This window comes from Onychomys torridus, chromosome 9 (genome assembly GCF_903995425.1).
Source record: "Onychomys torridus chromosome 9, mOncTor1.1, whole genome shotgun sequence".
In the NCBI taxonomy this organism is placed as follows: Eukaryota; Metazoa; Chordata; class Mammalia; order Rodentia; family Cricetidae; genus Onychomys; species Onychomys torridus.
The window spans coordinates 43,359,029-43,377,282 of record NC_050451.1 but is presented as its reverse complement, the minus strand read 5'-3'; the positions used below and the strand labels follow the sequence as shown (position 1 = coordinate 43,377,282).

The 18,254-nt window shown below is 42.0% G+C and overlaps 1 protein-coding gene and 1 non-coding gene across 2 annotated transcripts in view; one reads left to right on the top strand and one right to left on the bottom strand.

Annotated features, from left to right (window-relative positions):
* The window catches only part of Rnf212b (ring finger protein 212B), a 40,254-nt gene that overhangs the window by 10,187 nt on the left and 11,813 nt on the right, over positions 1-18,254 (bottom strand). Inside the window, exons 4-10 of the mRNA XM_036199339.1 lie at positions 11,134-11,249; positions 9,944-10,004; positions 8,631-8,659; positions 6,647-6,693; positions 6,408-6,450; positions 6,201-6,261; positions 5,777-5,825 (exon numbers count right to left, since the gene is read on the bottom strand). Of these exons, the coding sequence (XP_036055232.1) occupies positions 5,777-5,825; positions 6,201-6,261; positions 6,408-6,450; positions 6,647-6,693; positions 8,631-8,659; positions 9,944-10,004; positions 11,134-11,249 (406 nt within the window). The remainder of the gene's footprint in view (positions 1-5,776; positions 5,826-6,200; positions 6,262-6,407; positions 6,451-6,646; positions 6,694-8,630; positions 8,660-9,943; positions 10,005-11,133; positions 11,250-18,254) is intronic.
* Positions 14,947-15,019, top strand: Trnak-cuu. Its single transcript has one exon. It is a non-coding gene; the product is annotated as a tRNA-Lys (tRNA).

Below are 18,254 nucleotides of genomic sequence, written 5' to 3'. Positions count from 1 at the left end.
TTTTTCGAGACAGGGTTTCTCTGTGTAGCTTTGGAGCCTGTCCTGAAACTTACTCTGTAGCCCAGGCTGGCCTCGAACTCACAAAGATCCGCCAGGCTCTGCCTCCCGAGTGCTGAGGTTACAGGCATGCGCCACCATCACCCGGCCCATTACCTTTTTTTAAAAGGTCTATTTTAAATTATGTATATATGTGTATGTGAGTACAGTTGCCCAAGGCATGAGATCCCCCAGAGGTGGAGTTATAGGCAGTTGTAAGCTGCCCAATGTGGGTGCTAGGAATAGAACTCAGGTCCTCTGCAAGAGCAATATGAGCTTTTAACCACTGAGCCACCTTTCCAGCCCTAGTACCTTATTTTTCGAGATCAGTCTCTCCTACAGAATCTGAGTTCATTAGTTCTGTTCGTCTGGATAGCCAACCAGCACTCCAGGAAATCCCCTTGTCTCCACCTCCCCAGTACTAAGGTTATAGACACATGCCACCATACCTGGATTTTACATGGGTGCTGGAGATGCCAAGTCAAGGACTCACGCTTGCCCAGCAGGCACCTGAGCCATCTCCTCAGGCCCTCAAAGTGCATTTTTAGACAGCTGTCATTATGTCAACTGTTTGGTTCCCTGAAAGACCTCACACATGGGACTGTGGTTTGATGCGACTTAGAACTAAAGGTCATCATGGCTTTGAGATCAGAGCTCACCACACACCAGCCTGTGTTCCTTGAAAACAATAAGGCACTTGCTTTGGCTGCTTGAGAAGATAACTGTCAGTTGGGGCAAATAATAGACTTAAAGACATAAAGGGAAATGGAGGAATGTGACGGCTGTGGGGACTCTGAGACGTTCCAACACATGCCCAGTGTCTAGGCCGAGGACTGTGCACAATGCAGGAAGCATCTGAAAAGGCCTAAGCTCTTACCTTGAACTAACCTCAAGGGCATACAAAAGGAAGGTCTCAAGGAACAGTTGTCAGTTAGATGACTGAATGCTGAACATGTGCAAACTATGTGACATACAAAGAAAAGATTATGGCCTGTATAAAGAAAAAGTAAGCCGGCGGTGGTGGCACACGCCTGTGATCCCAGCACTCAGGAGGCAGAGGCACACGGATCTCTGTGAGTTCGAGGCCAGCCTAGGCTACCAAGTGAGTTCCAGGAAAGGCTCAAAGCTACACAGAGAAACCCTGTCTCGAAAAACAAAAAACAAAAAAGTAAATAGCTGGGCAGTTGTGTCACACGCCTTTAATCCCAGCACTCGGGAGGCAGGTGGATCTCTGTGAGTTCAAGGCCAGCCTGGTCTACAGAGCAAGTTCCAGAACAGCAAGGGCTACACAGAGAAAGCCTGTCTCGAAAAAAAAAAATGTACAATATTTGCTTTGCTACACAACCCCGAGGGCCTGAATGCCTGGGTTTGACCCAGGGAACCATGGGAGAAGGAGAGAACTGACCCCAACATTGTCCTGTGGCCGCCACTTGTGTGCTCTAGATCTCCTGCTCCCACCCTCCCTCATCCAGCAATCATAGTAACATGCTAAAGAAAGGATGAGAATGCGGCTTCAGCAAGTCAACAAAGAAAGCCATAGAAAAAAGAACCAGTAGGAGCTGGTGTGCGTGTGTGCATGTGCGTGCGTGTGTGTGTGTGTGTGTGCGCGTGTGCGTGCATGTATGTGTGTGCACACATGTAGATTGCTCAGTTGGTAAAGTACTTGCTGTGTAAATGTGAGGACCTACATTGGAACCCCAGCCCCCCTGTAAAACTGGGTATGGCGTTGCAGTGTGAGCCTGAAATCCCAGCACTGGACAGGGTCAGAGAGAGTTGGATCCCTAGGATTCTGGAGCCAGCCAGTCTAGCAGAAATTGCAAGCTCAAGTGAGAGATCTTGTCTAATAAATTAAAATAATGGTGCTCACAAAGCTCAGGGGACACTAAGGAAGATGGGATAGTAAAATGTAAGAGCTGGGGGATGAGAAGGAGCACTGTGAAACGCTGTCTTTTGGGCATGCCACGAGCCCCATTCACAAACTCCCAACAGCTATGGTTTACCAGCACAAGATAAAGCCAGCAAACAATTCCACTATGGATAGGGGAGGGCTAGGAAACTCACCTCAGCTGAGGAGTTACTGACAATTGAAGGGGTGTCATTTTCTTTGGGGGTGTAGCTGGTAGATTGTCTTATGTTCATGTAGGCAGGAACTGGTGGATTATTTTAAAAGAGGGGGTGGGGAAGAGCATGAAAGTGGGGGGAGGAGTGGGGTGATCTGGTGTGGGTATGGTAAATTTTTTTTTAAATTGATCACAGTACAGGGAAGGCAGAGGCAGGTGGATCTCTGGACTTTGAGGCCAGTCTGTTCTACAGAGTAAGTTCCAGGATATACAGTGAAACCGTGTCTCAAAAAAGAAAAAAAGAAAGGAAAAAAAAAGAAAAGAAAGAAAAAGAAAAAAGAATAAAGAAAGAATGAAATTAAGGAATTAAGGTGGACGGGTTGGGTTGGTGGGATGGCTCAGTGGATAAGGCACTTGGATGCCAACCCTGATGATTTAAGTTAGACCCCCAGAACCCACATGGGGGAAGGAAAGAGCCTGATTCAAAAGTAGTCCTCTGACCTATATGTACACTTTGGCACATTTGTACACACATACATGTGCACACCCTAAATGAATTAGTAAATATTATCTAAACATTTTTCTTGGGAGGGGGTATTGAAACAGAGTCTCTCTGTGTAGCCCTGGCTGTGCTGGAACTCTCTGTAGCCCAGGCTGACCTCAAACTCACAGAGATCTGCCGGTCTCTGCTCCCGAGTGCTGGGATTAAAGGTGTGTGCTAACACACCCAGCCAATAAAGCATGTTTTAAAGTGAGGTGGGCAGTGACTGAGAAAGACACCCAAAGTGGACTTCTGGCCTAAAGAAATAACAAAAACCCTGATGTTCTTCATTTTAAATCTCTAGGACGGAGGCTTTGTATGGAAGACCCAAACATTTGAGAGGTGCTGTTTTACACTTGGGTAGAGAAGGAACCAGCAAAGGAGAAGCCAGGGAAGTCAGAGAGAAATCTGAAGTTTAGAATAAGAAAAACAAAAAGTGAGAGGTGTTCCAAGAATCAGCACTGGAAAGCGGCCCAAAGTCTTGTGGAAGCCGACCGAGAACGTCTCAGGGAACCCCGTGGTCTGAAGTGAAGTGAAGCTCAAGGATGGAGGATAAATGAACAAGTTCAATGATACTGGAAATTTTAAGAAGCAGCTAGACATGGTGGCAAATGCCCAGAATTCCAGCACCTGGGAGGATGAGGCAGAATCATTTTGAATTCAAGGCCTGCCTGGTCCATATGGTGAGACCCTGTCTCAAAAGGGGCCAGTTGTGGTGGCACAAGCCTTCAATCCCAGCACTCAGGAGGCAGAGGCAGGTGGATCTTTTGAGGACAGTACATTCCAGGATAGGCAGAGCTATGTAGAGAAATCCTGTCTCAAAACAAACAAACAAAAACAAAGACAAAACAAATAAACAAAACCCAAAAAGCTGGTAGGGTGTTCAATACTTACATTTAACTTAACACATTTAATTAAAAAAAAAAAAAGAGTATTCTCTGATAGTTCTCTATATTTTGCTTCTTGTCGTAATACCCCATGATTAAATGAACTTGATTTTTTGAGACAGGGTCTCAAGTAGCACAGAATGCAGCCAAAGATGACCTTGATCCTCCAGCCTCAGTTTCCAGTGCTGTAATTATAGGTATGTGCCACTACTTTAGACATGGCTGGGGATCAAGTCAGGGCTTCATGCATCCTATGCAAGCATTCTACCAACTGAACTACATGCCCTCTCCCTGGCAAAGGATCTTAAAATTAGCAAGAAGAAGCCACTCATTACAAATAATACTCAGCAAGGTTAGCATTGACTTTGTCATCAGGCATACTACCGACCAGAGAGCATTCAAGGTTCCCAAAGATTACCAAAGAGAAATTTATATGCAATAATACTATCTTTCAAAACTGAAGGAGGAATTAAGATATTCCTACATAAACAAAAAATTTAGACTGTGAATTTACCACTCTCAAACTTGCCTTATAAGAACTACTAAATGGAGTCTTTCAGGCTGAAATGAAAGGACACTAATTAGTAACTCAAATGCAGAAAGACAGTTATATAGGTAAATACAACAAAAGACAGTTTAAGTGCAATTTTCTTGGTAACCCCCCCATCAGATTTAAAAGACAACTGTATAAGGCAATAATTTAAATTTTTTGTTGCTGAGTATATTAATTCATCAGAACTATGACATTTTAGTATAGTATCAATGTTAAATGTTGTATTAATTTAAACCAGATTTTAAAAATTTGTTAGTTGTAACCTCAAAACAGTTTTGAATATAGTAAAAGAAATAACAAGGGGACTAAAGGGCTACACTAGACTTTGTTAGTGCTATATTAGAATAAATTTAATACAAGGGAAAGCAGTAACAAAGGAATTAATGACAAAAAAGGATCTGACATATATTCAAGAAATAGCAAAATGGCAATTCTTTCTTATCAGCAATTACATTGAATATAAATGTATTAAAGTTTCCAATTAAAAGATAGAGAATCAGGACCAGTGCTACTCAAGCCTGGTGACCTGAATTCAATCCCTAGAGCCCACCTAAAGTGGAAGAAGAGAGCCAACCCCCCAAAGCTATTTCCTGATATCCACACGTATGTCATGGTTTGGTATGCATGCATATGTACACACACCAAATTAAAAAAATTTACAGAAAATCAAAACAGGCTGGGATACAACTCAGTGGTAGAATATTTGTCTAATATATATTTGATCTCCAGCACTGATTGAAAAGAAGGAAAGAAATGAAGGAAGGAAGCAAGCAAGGAAAGAAGGGAAAGAATGTGGATGTATCTCAGTGGGGGTATGCTTGAAGTCCCAGATTCAATCCCAGCAACACACACACACACACACACACACACACACACACACACACACACACGCAAGATAGTCCTTGCAGAAAGCAAACAAGAAAAGTGGAGTGGCTGTACTCGTAACAGAAAACAGACTTTAAGAAAAACTGTTACTAGAAACAAAGCCCATATTTTTACCTTTAACACACAGTGAAAAGCCAAAACACACCTTTCAGGTTAGGACTGATGTTTTCCAGGCTGATGAGATGGATGAGCGGATTAAGGCTGGCTGCTCAAACTTAATCCACACAGAGGTGGAAGGAGAGAACCGGCTTCCCACCACTTCCCCTCTGATCTCCATGTGTGCCATGGCAGCAAGTGTAGAAATAAGGTGCCATCATTACAAAGAAATTGACATCTGGTCAACTTTTCTTTTAGCCTTCATTTCTACTGCCATCTTGTGGCAGTTCTGAAAACTCAAATCAGTTAAGTTAATCTGATCAGAGGTTTTCTTCTTTGTTTTTTAAGGTGTGTGTGTGTGTGTGTGTGTGTGTGTGTGTGTGCGCGCGCGTGCGCCATGGTGCACAGGTGAAGGCCAGAAGACAATTTTTTGGTCAGTTCTCTCCTTCTACCTTTGTGTGTTTGGGGGATCAAACTGGTTAGAAGGCTTTTACTTGCCCCAGCCTTGACCGGGTTTTCAATGACTCTCTCTCAACTTCTAATGTTCTCGTGTGTTTCAGAACAGAATACCATTACCTGAAAAACTGCAGGACACGTTTCTATACCTGGGATCATTTTCCAGAAAAAAGTAAAAGCATATTAGGCATAGAACACAAGAAATTTCTAGTCTCTGGCCAGAATATGCGGACTTCAGATACCTTCCCCTACCCAATCTCACCAGTGTAGGGGTCTCTGGGAGTGCTCCTTTCCTGCAGGCCTCTGCTTCCCTGACAGAAAAATAACGACCGTGAATGACTATACCCTGCTTCTCTACATCCCCAATTCCCCACTGTTTTCCTGTAACCATCCATCACATGCATTATTCTCCCAGGCTGTGCATGCTGTTCTTAAGGAGGACCTATGCTCCATTACTTCCAAACTGAACATGACAGATACTGTGCACTCAGTTCTTGAATGCTTACACGGTAGTCACCCCTGTTGATGCTGTGTCATTTTCTAGTAGTTAGTCTCCAAAATGGGCTCTACATGGCTTGAAAAGATTTGTGCCAAAACCAATATAAATTTAATATTCTAGATTTATAGTCTTGCTTTCATTAAGCACTAGAAACCTCAGTGTAGAAAACAATGTGACTGTTACTTACCTGTTCTATATTACCAAAGCCAGCCAGTGTATAAGGGATGGACTCCACAGAAGAAGAGCGACTGTATAAAGTGAGACAAAACAAGAACGCAAACACACACACACTGGTGTCACGTTTGACGTGGAGTAATTCTCTTCACTTTGCGCCACCTCATGCCTCATCCAACTGTGCCAACAGCTCCATGTTGAAGAGCAGGCTTCTACTCACCTGACCACTTGGCCGCTATGCTGGAAACTGGGTCGTGGAGCAACTGCAAGAGCATAAAGTGCAGGAAAAATTGCCATCAGTGGTGCACTCTGCCTTGTCTGGTTAGATCATGTTTTTCACACTACATGTAAGATTAGCAACATCATATTATGGTCTCTGAGAAAAAACCAACAACTTTCATATGAGGAAAAGATATTTATTCATCTCATACAAATAGCTGGAAAGAATTGGTTTTTCACCTGATTGTGATGGGGAAGTAATGCCCACTGGTCGAGGTGTAGTTAATCTACAAGGAAACAAAAAGAAAAGGCAGCTCTGATCTCATCAAGCAGAAGCAAAGCCACATTAGAGTCAGTCAGTCACTGATTACAGAAACAGTAGCTCTGAGGCAAGAGAGATGGCTCAGTGGTGAAGAGCAGGTACTGCTCTTGCAGAGGACCCAGTTCATTTCTGAGCATCCATATCGGCTGTTCACAACTACCTTTAACTCTGGCTCTAGGGCATCTGATGTTCTCTTCTGGCCTCTGCAGGTGCACGCGCGCGCGCGCGCGTGCGCGCGCGCGCACACACACACACACACACACACACACACACAACACAATTAAAAATAAAATCTCTTTTAAAGACAGGAGAAGGGAGGGAGGGAAGGAGAAAGGAGAGGGATAGAGAGAGAAGAGAGGGAGGGAGGAATGGAGGGAGGGAGGGAGAGAGACAGAGAGAGAGAGAGAGAGAGAGACAGACAGACAGAGACAGAGAACAATACTCCCTGGTAGTAGAGGCATCATCTCAGCATACAGAATCAAAAAGTTTCCATGCTGAGGTCTCTTTACTCTCCAATTCCCTCTCATTCATAAAGTAACTCTGGGGTCTTTTCTTTCTTCCTGTACTATCTTACAAAATACTCTCAACCTGACATCTACTGATTCATTCATCCCTTCAGCCTTCCATTCAACAAACATTTATATAGTATGTCTATATCCTATGCCTTGAGATTAACAATTAGCTATGAGAGATTCATAGGCTACTAAGAGAGAAGATAAGAATTAGGCCTGGATAGAATCAATGGTAGAGTGCTTGCTTAGCAAGCCTGGAGATTTGACATTTCAGCACCACAGAAAAACCCCAGCAATGTTTATATATTATAATGGATATATAAAATACAGAGTTTGAAAGAAGACTAAACAGTAACTTCTGTGACTTCAGGAGTGTTATGTCTTTTGAATATAGTCACCATTATAAACATTTAGCAGCGTGGACATCATTAATCAGAAAGACATGGTGTTGCACACCTAGTACTTAAAACACCTAAGTAGGAGGTACTGAATGAATGTTTATTGAATGAACAAATACCAACTCCATTTGCTGTTGTCATTACAGAAGAAGTGATACATGCTAGATTTTTGAAGAATTAGTAGGAATTCATAAGATAATAGCCAAAGGTGAGCATTACAATCAAGATTTCAAAACCAGCCTAGGTAACTCAATGAGGTTGTTTCAAAATGATTAGTAAAAAGGGGCCCAGAAGGGCTGGGTAAGGGGTCATGGTGACACACACCTTTAATCCCAGCACTCAGGAAGGGAGGCAGTCAGATCTTTGTGAGTTCCAGGCCAGCCAGAGCTACACAGTGAGAACCTCCTTCCATTAATTAAAAAAAAAAAAAAAATAGTGGGAAGGAGGGAGCTCTTGAGCACAGTAGCTCTGTGGTAAATACTCAAGAGACCCTAGCCCCCAGTACCACAAAAATAAAACAAAAAATATTTCACTTCTGTCAGAGAATTAGAAAAGTAAAAGATAAAGTCATCAACCATTTTATCCATCTTGGAGCCCATACAACTGGAAGTCAAGAAAAAACAGCCAAAAGCTTCCCAACGTAAGAAAATGGTTAAGAATTAAGAAGAGGGCCGGGCGGTGGTGCACGCCTTTAATCTCAGCACTTGGGAGGCAGAGCCAGGTGGAACTCAGGGAGTTGGAGGCCAGCCTGGTCTACCTAGTGAGTTCCAGGAAAGGCGCAAAGCTACACAGAGAAACCCTGTCTCAAAACAAAACAAAACAACAAAAAAGAATTAAGAAGAAGAAAATTCTAGGTACCCTAAATTGATCACTACACACTGTACACATGTATCACACATCATTGTACATATATATACAATTGTACAACTGAAATGGTTTGAAAAGCAAATCAGAAAATGTCAAGGTAGAGGGCTAGTGTGGTAAACACCGACCTGCTTCCGTAGTAGCAGCTTGGAGATCCCTGTAGTGAGAACACGGAAGTGAGGGAAGCTACAGTTAAAAGCTCTAATAAATGGGTATCAGTCTTATTGTTAGATAATTTACCTGCAAGCTCCCCTAGCGAAGGCTGCCAACAGAAGGACAAAAAAGTGTTTCCTTAAAAAATTATTAGCTTCAAGAAAACAAAAATTTAGTTTCTCTTCGTATGAGTATACTGGGGAGCTAGGCATGTGGCACATACCTGTAATCTCAGCACTAAGGAAATAGAGGCAGGAGGGCTTAGGAGTCCCAGGCTAGCCCTAAGTATATAAAAGAGTTCAAAGTCAGGTCCAGTGAGATGGCTCAGGGGTAAAATGCTTGCTGTCTAAACCTGGCCTGCATTTGATCCCTTATTCCCATGGTGGAAAGAGAAAACTGACTCCCTAAAGTAACCCTCTGACCACCACCTGCACTTACACACACATTACATATCACATACACACCACATATCTTACACACATTGATGTACACACACTAACAATAATAGTAATAAATACAAGTGTTCTTTTCTTTTTTTTTAAGAGTCCAATGCCTGGGCAATTTTAGACTCAATCTCAAACAAAACAAAAATATCAAACAACAGGGAAAGGGTTCTGAGGCATCTTGGACTTCAAGAGAAATGTTAAGTTGAAATATGCTTTTTGATGAGAGCTTCCCATCAGTTATAGCATGACTCACTAACATTTCAGAGTGGGTCAAAAATAATGATGCTCTCACCCTTCCAAGGTCTTCTGTACCCTTATTCATTTATGACAGTGTACCTGTTGTACAAGCATTATGAGCTTGCTGGGAAGCACTGTCCTATATAGTCACCTAGAAAGATGGACAGGGTGGGGGTAAATAATAGTAGCCAGGCAGTGGTGGCGCACGCCTTTAATCCCAGCACTCAGGAGGCAGAGGCAGGCGGATCTCTGTGAGTTTGAGGCCAGCCTGGTCTCCAAAGCGAGTTCCAGGAAAGGCGTAAAGCTACACAGAGAAACCCTGTCTTAAAAAATAATAATAATAATAGCAAAGAGGATTTACTTTAGCTGGGCACAGTGGTGTGGGCAGTAGTCTTCGCACACAGGAGATTGGGACAGAAGGGCCCTGAGTTCAAAGCCAGCCTGGACTACAATGGTAAGTTCAAGGCTAGCCTAAACTACACAGGGAGACCCCTGCAGATGTAGCTCAGTAATAGAGCATTTATCTAACATGTGCAAGGCTCTGAGTTTGATGCCTAGAAACACCAAACCAAAACAAGTAAATAAACAAAATCTATTTTATTCACCTTTAGGATGGCTAGAAATTTCTTCAGTTCTCCATTCTCCTTTCTCAAGACTGATAGCTCTCTAGGCAAAAGATGGAAACAATCAGGTCCAGGTCACTAGGATAAAAATTATTACTATTATCAACATCTTAGGTTATGTTTACTGAGAGGTGTTTGCAGACATACAAGGAACTTCCATCAGGGTTCTGGTGGTTCAGGGAGAAGGTGGAAGGGTTTTTTGAGGATGAAAACAAGTCACCAAAATAAGCAGTCACTTGGTATGACTTTGAAGGGTTTTTACATAGAATTCACTTTCTTCTTGGACTGTTGATGTCTAAAGTTTCCAACAACTGAGGCTTCAAGATGGCTCAGTGGGGAAAGGCCTTGCTATCACGTCTGATGACTTGAGTTCAATCCCCTGAACTCACACTAAGTTGTCCTCTGACCTGACATGCAGGGAGAGGTCAGACGACAACACGCATGCATAAGAGAGCATTAAAGAAACATTTGAAGTTTCCAACAAGGATTCTGTCTTTAGCTTCAGATTTCCAAAATACACCCCCCCCCAAGGAACATATTAAATGTTATATCTCAGTGTTATCAGTATGGGTCAGCTATATCTGACCTCACTGAAGAAATAATTTTTGATATAATTAAGTAGAAGAGAAAAGCTAAAAAGTGAAGAGGGTCCTTGGAGTGAAGAAAGAAAAAATTAAAAGAGACCAAGGGGAACAACCAAAAAACTTGTACCTGACTTTTGTTTGTTTGTTCTGTTTTTTAATTAATTAAAATTTTATTTCATGTGCACTGGTGTTGGGTCTCCTGGAACTGGAATTACAGACAGTTGTGAGCTGCCAAGTGGTTGCTGGGAATTGAACCCAGGTTCTCTGGAAGAGCAGTCAGCGCTCTTAACCACTGAACCACTCTCCAGTCCCCCCTTTATTTTGGTCTTTGGAGACAAGAGTTTCTTTGTCTGCCCTGGAACTAGCTCTATAGACCAGGCTGGCCTTGAACTCAAAGAATCTGCCTGCTTCTGGCTCCTGAGTGCTAGGATTAAAGGCATTCGCCGCCACCACCACCCAGTTGTACCTGACTTTCTTAAGACAAACATGAGCACACATAGGGCAAAATTCAGTCCTTACATCTGGAAATGACTAAAGCTTTATTAAAAGGAAGAAAGGTGCTAGCTGGAGACCTGACTTGGCACTTACTTGTTCTGGCTGGCCACTGTTTCTTGGGCCTCCTTCATAGCTGCCTCTAATTTTGTAATTTTGTCCTTATAAAAGGCAATAAGAAGATCGGTTTGTTTCTTCTGGAAACACCACACCTACTAGGAAAAAAGAGGTCTTTGGCATATACTTTTATTAACTCCTTCCTGTTACTTTTGACAACAAAGTTTAGAACTGTTCTTCTTTTCCTAGACCCTCTAGCATATCTTGTGACTCCCCAAAACTATAGAGTTCAACACTAGGGAGAGCCAAAGCTTTCCATTTTAGGACACTGGCTTTCTCCTATCTTAGTAGCAATGTTCTAGCATTGTAGATATTTTATATATACATTCACTTATCTTGAGCAAAAACAAACAAACAAAAAAAAACACAAAATATTACTGGGCAAAAGCACTTTGCAAAATGCTAATATTTCCAAGGTGGGGAATAATTAAATATGACATACATAATAAAAACAAGTAGTTTTCAAGCTCCTAATTGGTTCTAACTTATCGACTTACTTGATTAATTTAGTTTGCACATTGTTAGCTATTACAATGTATTTTCCGTAATACACGTAAGACTATGCTACCGGAAGGATATTGGTGCTGTTTCAGTAACAGGGGAAGATGTGACCAGGTAGGATGCCACCCACCCATGCCAGCACTTGGGAGGTGAGGTAGAGGCAGAAGGATGAGGAGTTGGAGGCCAGCCTTGGCTGGCTACATCATGAATTTGAAGCTGGTCTGGACTGTGACATCTTGTCTCCAGGAGGAAGGGCATAAAAGGAGAGTATTTATTTCTGAATTTTTAAATTTTTCTGGTTTATTTCTGGATATAGATACCTAACTATCTTTTGTGTTATTTTAGCATTTGCTACACTAATGTACCTATCATAGGATTGTTGAATCAGATAAGAGTTAATATTTACAAAGTGTTTTAGCTGTGTCAGGCTTTATTTTGAATACACAGCAGAATTTTATGTCTCATCTGCTTTCCACTGTTCAGACTAGAAACCCTTTATCAAGGGCTTCCCGAGGCATTAATATTCTTCTCATAAATTTTTTCCCTCATCTAATTTGTTGTTTATAAAATGTCAATTTTAGAAAAACTGAACAGAGCAGAAACAGAAAAAAAAATCACTTAGACTCTTAGAGGAGTTATCTGAGATGGTGGGAGAAGGTGTTTGGAAGTAAAAGTTACTATAAATAGATGTAGTAAGACACAATATCCCCAACATTCTAGTTCTAGCTGTGGGATCAACATGGGATGAAATTAGTTATTACAAGGCATTTAAAGTCTTAGCTGAATTTGGCAGCTCAGGCCTACAATTTCAGCCCTTGTGAGGCTAAGGTCGGAGCTATCAGTCTGAGGCCAGCCTGAGCTTCATTAGTAGGCCACAAAGCAAGGTGAGATGGATGGCTTCAGTGGGTGCTGCCAACGCTGGATGACCCACATGGTAGAAGGAAAAGAGAGACTCCTGCAAGCAGTCATCTGACCTCCACACACATGGTATGGCATGCCCATACCTTTGTGGACGGACGGACAGACAGGCGCGCGCGCACGCGCGCGCGCACACACACACACACATACACACACACACACACACACACCTTAGTTAGTGTTCTATTGCTGTGAAAAGGCACCATGACCAAGGCAACTCTTATAAAAGGAAGAATTGAGGGCTTGCTTACAGTTTCAGAGGGTTAGTCCATGACCATCATGGCAGGGAGCATGGAGGCAGACAGGCAGGCATAATGCTGGAGAAGTAGTGGAGTACTTTACATCCTGGTTCAAAGGCAGCAGGCACACAGAGAGATAGACAGACACTGGACTGGGCCTGGAGTGGGCTTTTGAGCCTCAGAGCCCACCCCTCTGTAACACATCTCCTCCAACAAGGACATAGGCTTTACCAAGACCTCACCTCCTAATCAATCCAAGCAGCCCAGCAACTGAGGACTAAGTATGCAAACACATGGCTTCGGGGCCGTTCTCATTCAGACCGCCATAATACTGCATTCACACAAATTTTAAAATGTACAAAACTTTAGCTGGGTGACAATGGCGCACGCCTTTAATCTCAGCACTTGGGGGGCAGAGGCAGGTGGATCTCTGAGTTTAAGGCCAGCCTAGTCTACATAGCAAGTTTCAGACCAACCAGAGTTACACAGTGAGATCCTGTCTTAAAAACAAAACAAAACAAAACAACAACAACAACAACAAAAAAAAAAAATTGTGTGCCAGGCGGTGATGGCACACGCCTGTAATCCCAGCACTCGGGAGGCAGAGGGAGGTGGATCTCTGTGAGTTCGAGGCCAGCCTGGGCTACAGAAGCTAGTCCAGGACAGGCTCCAAAGCTACAGAGAAACCCTGTCTGGAAAAAAAAAAAGTGCAAAATTTAGGTTAAGGAATACTAACAGGCTTTTTTCCCCCTTTTCTTGTCTTTTTTCTTTCTTTCTTTTTTTTTTTTTTTTTTTTTTTTACAGCCCTTACTGAAGGCTTTACTTTTCTGAAGTATCAGTTGCACAAGGTGCAGTTTGGTTTAAAATATTTTCCAATCATCCTTGTAGTCCTTATGTTTGAGTAACCCTTACTGTACTTAAAATGATGCTGGCAATTTGGATATACCCAAAGGAAGCCATGAAGTACTTCCTATAAGTGAAAAAGTACAAGTTCTCAACTTAAGGAAGAGGGCAAAAAATAATGAGTAGAAGTTGTTAAGATTTGGTAAAAACAGGGCTGGAGAGATGGCTCAGCAGTTAAGACCACTGGCTGCTCTTTCAGAGGTCCTGAGTTCAATCCCCAGCAACCACATGGTGGCTCACAACCATCTGTAATGAGATCTGGTGCCCTCTTCTGGTCTGCAGGGATACATGCAGATAGAATACTGTATAGGTGATAAATAAATAAATAAATAAATAGGAGATTTTGGTAACAACAAATCCATCCATGTCTTACTGTTTCTACTGCTGTGATAAAACACCATGATCAAAAATAACTTTGGGATGTAAAGAAGTTAGCTTACATTTCCATATCACAGTTGATCATCAAATGAAGTTAGGGCAGGAACTTAAAACAAGGCAGGAACCTGGAAGCAGGAACTGATACAGAGGCCACGGAGAAGTGCTGCTTACTGGCTTGCTCCTCATGGCTTGCTCATCCTGCTTGCTTTCTTTCTTTCTTTCTTTCTTTCTTTCTTTCTTTTTCTTTTCTTCTTTTTTTGGTTTTTCAAGACAGGGTTTCTCTGTAGCTTTGGAGCCTGTCCTGGACTAGCTCTATAGACCAGGCTGGCCTTGAACTCACAGAGATCTACCTACCTCTGCCTCCCCGAGTGCTGGGATTACAGGCGTGCATCATCCTGCTTTCTTAGAGCACCCAGGGCACCACCCCAGGGAGCGGGGGAAGAACCACAGTGAGCTGTGCTCTCTCATCTACCATAAATCAAGAAAATGCATTACAGGCAAATCTGGTGAGGGCACTTTGTAGTGGATAGCCATCCCAGCATTGGCCTGGAAGTTCCAACCCCCACTGAGGCTTCAGTAATGATCACGCCCACAAGGCGGGGCAGAGGAGGGAGAGGAAGACCGAGGATCAAGAGGAGGTCGCTCTCTTGGTTCAGGGACGCTGGACGCTGGAGGTAGACCGAGCAGAGTTCTCCAGAGAACACTGCCGGACTGCGCTATACCTTTGCCAGACCCTGCAACCTACACCTTCATTTGTAAGTTACCCCACAAAATAAACCTCCCTTTTAACTATGTGGAGTGGCCTTAATAATTTCACCAATATCTGGCGCCCAACGTGGGGCAAATTCCAAAGGCCCAGCTAGCTCAGTCGGTAGAGCATGAGACTCTTAATCTCAGGGTTGTGGGTTCGTGCCCCACGTTGGGCGCCATTTGTAGTTAGAGTTTTCCTGCCTGGCCCACAGTCAGGACAAATCTCTCTTACCCGCCAGTCCCACAGTCGCTCAGACCCAACCAAGTAAACACACAGAAACTTATATTGCTTACAAACTGTATGGCCGTGGCATGTTTCTTGTTATCTACTTCTTCTATCTTAAATTAACCCATTTCTATTAATCTATACTTTGCCACATGGCTTGTGGCTTACCAGTACCTTTACATGTTGCTTTTCATGGCGGTGGCTGGCAGTGTCTCTCCCCAGCCTTCTACTTCCCAGAATTCTCTTCTCTCTATCAATCTAGAATAGTTGTGGTTCCAATTTAATTATAAACCAAGCTGGCTTTGGAGATGGAACTGGCTCACTCCTTCTCTAAACCCAAGCATATTGATAAAAAAAAAAAAAAAAAGGTTGAGAGATTCTTCAGTCCCATATCAGAAGAGCCCTCTGGTGTGAGACAGAAGGAAACCAATTATAAGGGACCACTATCTTCAAGATTCTAATTCTCTCCATGCTTATTCTTGATTTCTTGGAATCCTTTCTTACATGTCATGACATCTTTAAATCCAAACCTTCCATTCTGATAAAAAATAAGTTTTTTTCCAATAGCAATCTCTGAAGTCTCCAGAAGGAAGATGGGGCCCCAACAACAACAACAACTCTACCCAATCCAGAATGATGCCATGGTAATAATCATCATACTACACTTCTTGCCAGAATTTCAGACAATCTTACCCATTACTCTAAGAGTTGCTGCAGAATCTACAGTTAGTCTAACTGAGATTTAACTATCTGAGCTTTCTCACAATACCCAACAGAGACACCATCGCCCCCTAAACAGCAGGAAGCAATTCTAAGAAAACGACGCCCCTTATCCCTTAGGTTTCATATTTCTCAGGGTTATGGATAATGGTTCTAGGGTTGGGGGTGGAAGAAATGGTTAAACTCAGTACTCTCCTTAAGGAAAGAAAATATGTCTCAAAAAAAAGGGAAAAGAAGAAATGGAATGGATACGTATAAGATATTATGGTAGACTATCACATACATTAGTAAACAAATTTAGTAATATAGCAGCCTTTGCACTGTTATGAATTCTTATGTTGATACAAATATAAACTTTTTATATTCCTATTTAAGATAATTTGTATATTGATACAAATACAGAACTATGTTTGTTATATTGTACACATATTTTTACTCTTATTTGAAATATTTATATATTGATACAAATGTGAATTTATGTCTGTCATACTGTATGTATGTTCTACTTCTGTTTAAGATATTCTATATTCTGATATATATTTAGGATTATTATATTGCATATTGCACTATACATTCCTACCTCTGTTAAAGATATTTTGTGTATTGTCACAATTTGAAGTCATTGTCCTTTTACTGTACATTTGCTTACAGACTGTTTGCCTTATTTATAGGAAGCCTTAGTCCTTAGGTTGTTTAGGTAGATGAGACTTACAGAGTTATTGTCACCTATGCTTGTCATCTCTATAATTATGTTAGTTAGGTTATCCAGATTTATAAATACATAGGTCAGATGGACAGGTAATCTTCAAACACTTCATGGACCTAGAGAATATGGCATTTAAATAATTTAGAATTCTGTTGACGTGAGACACAATTGCTCCTGGCAGCACCAATTTGATCCCAAGAGAATGTTGGGCTTCTAAGACATTTCCATTTGGAAGTTTGTCTTCTTGGCACAAAATGGCCTACTGGGCAAAGAACTGCCCTTGCCTCAACTGCTGACAGTACAAATGCTGTCCTTTCTGGACAAGCGGGACACAAGGAAAGCGACCACCATACTTTGCCAAGACAGGGTAAGATGGTCTTTCAGAATTCCTGCTTCTGAAAATGGTCTGTCAGATACTCTAGGCCTGTAGCCAATTTGAATGCACCAACGATACTGAGAAACATTAGGTGACTGTCCAGGCTGCTAGCTGTCTCTGTCTACTCTTGCAAGACTCCCGAAAGTTGCTTGCGTCTTTCTCCCATTTCTCAGGTATTATTATATTCCTTCTCAGGTCTTTGATGAGGTTGGAGATTAGCAGTTATAGTTACAACTTAGTATATATACATATATAATATCTTAGATAGAATATATTAAGTATTAGACTCAGGTTCTTTAGGATAGTTCACCTTTTGGAATGATCCTTGTAACATGCCACCTACCCATGCCCTAGACTTCCCTGGATTTTACTATGTGTTTTTTGCTTGATATTGTTTGCACTTATTGTAATTCCAACTTATCTAAGTCATTATCCCTCATTACTCCTGGACAATATTTGATAACCATCTCTATGTATATAGTCTTGTATTAGGTTAGAACTTTCTTATTTAGACAAAAGGGGGAGATGTAGTGGATAGCCATCCTAGCATTGGCCTGGAAGTTCCAACCCCCATTGAGGCTTCAGTAATGATCATGCCCACAAGGCGGGGCAGAGGATCAAGAGGAGGTCGCTGTCTTGGTTCAGGGACGCTGGACGCTGGAGGTAGACCGAGCAGAGTTCTCCAGAGAACACTGCCGGACTGCACTATACCTTTGCCAGACCCTGCAACCTACCCCTTCATTTGTAAGTTACCCCACAAAATAAACCTCCCTTTTAACTACGTGGAGTGGCCTTAATAATTTCACCAATAGCACTTTCTTAATTGAAGTTCCCTTTTCCCAGATGTCTGGCTTGTGTCAAGGTGACATAAAACAAGCCAGCACACCAAGAAACTGTGAAGAAGGAAAAAGAAGCACTTCAATTTTTGCACTGTGAATCTCTTACTGTGCCTAATTTACAAGCTCAACTTTATTATAGGTTTACATGTACAGAGGAAAAGCACAGCACATATAAATTTTAGTACTATATGCAGCTTCAAGAATCCATTGGGGATCATGGTACTCCCTATGGCTAAAGCAGGACTGTGTTGTTTATGATTCTTAAATTAGGCAATATCTCTCTATGAAACAGATGGATCCTGAGAACTGAGCAGAGTTGGCTTTAGTGGCTAAAAAGGGCTGAAGAAAACAGAAACAGAAAAAAGCAGACTAGTAATTTTTTTAAAGACAAGATCTTTCTGTGTAGTCTAGCTGACCTCAGATTCATGACCTATTGCCTCAGTCTCCCAAGTCTTGGAGTCATAAGTATATCATACCATGCTCTCTTCGTATTAGTAACTTCAAAGTAAATTTCCTTATAAAGATAAAAGCAGAAGGGGTCATG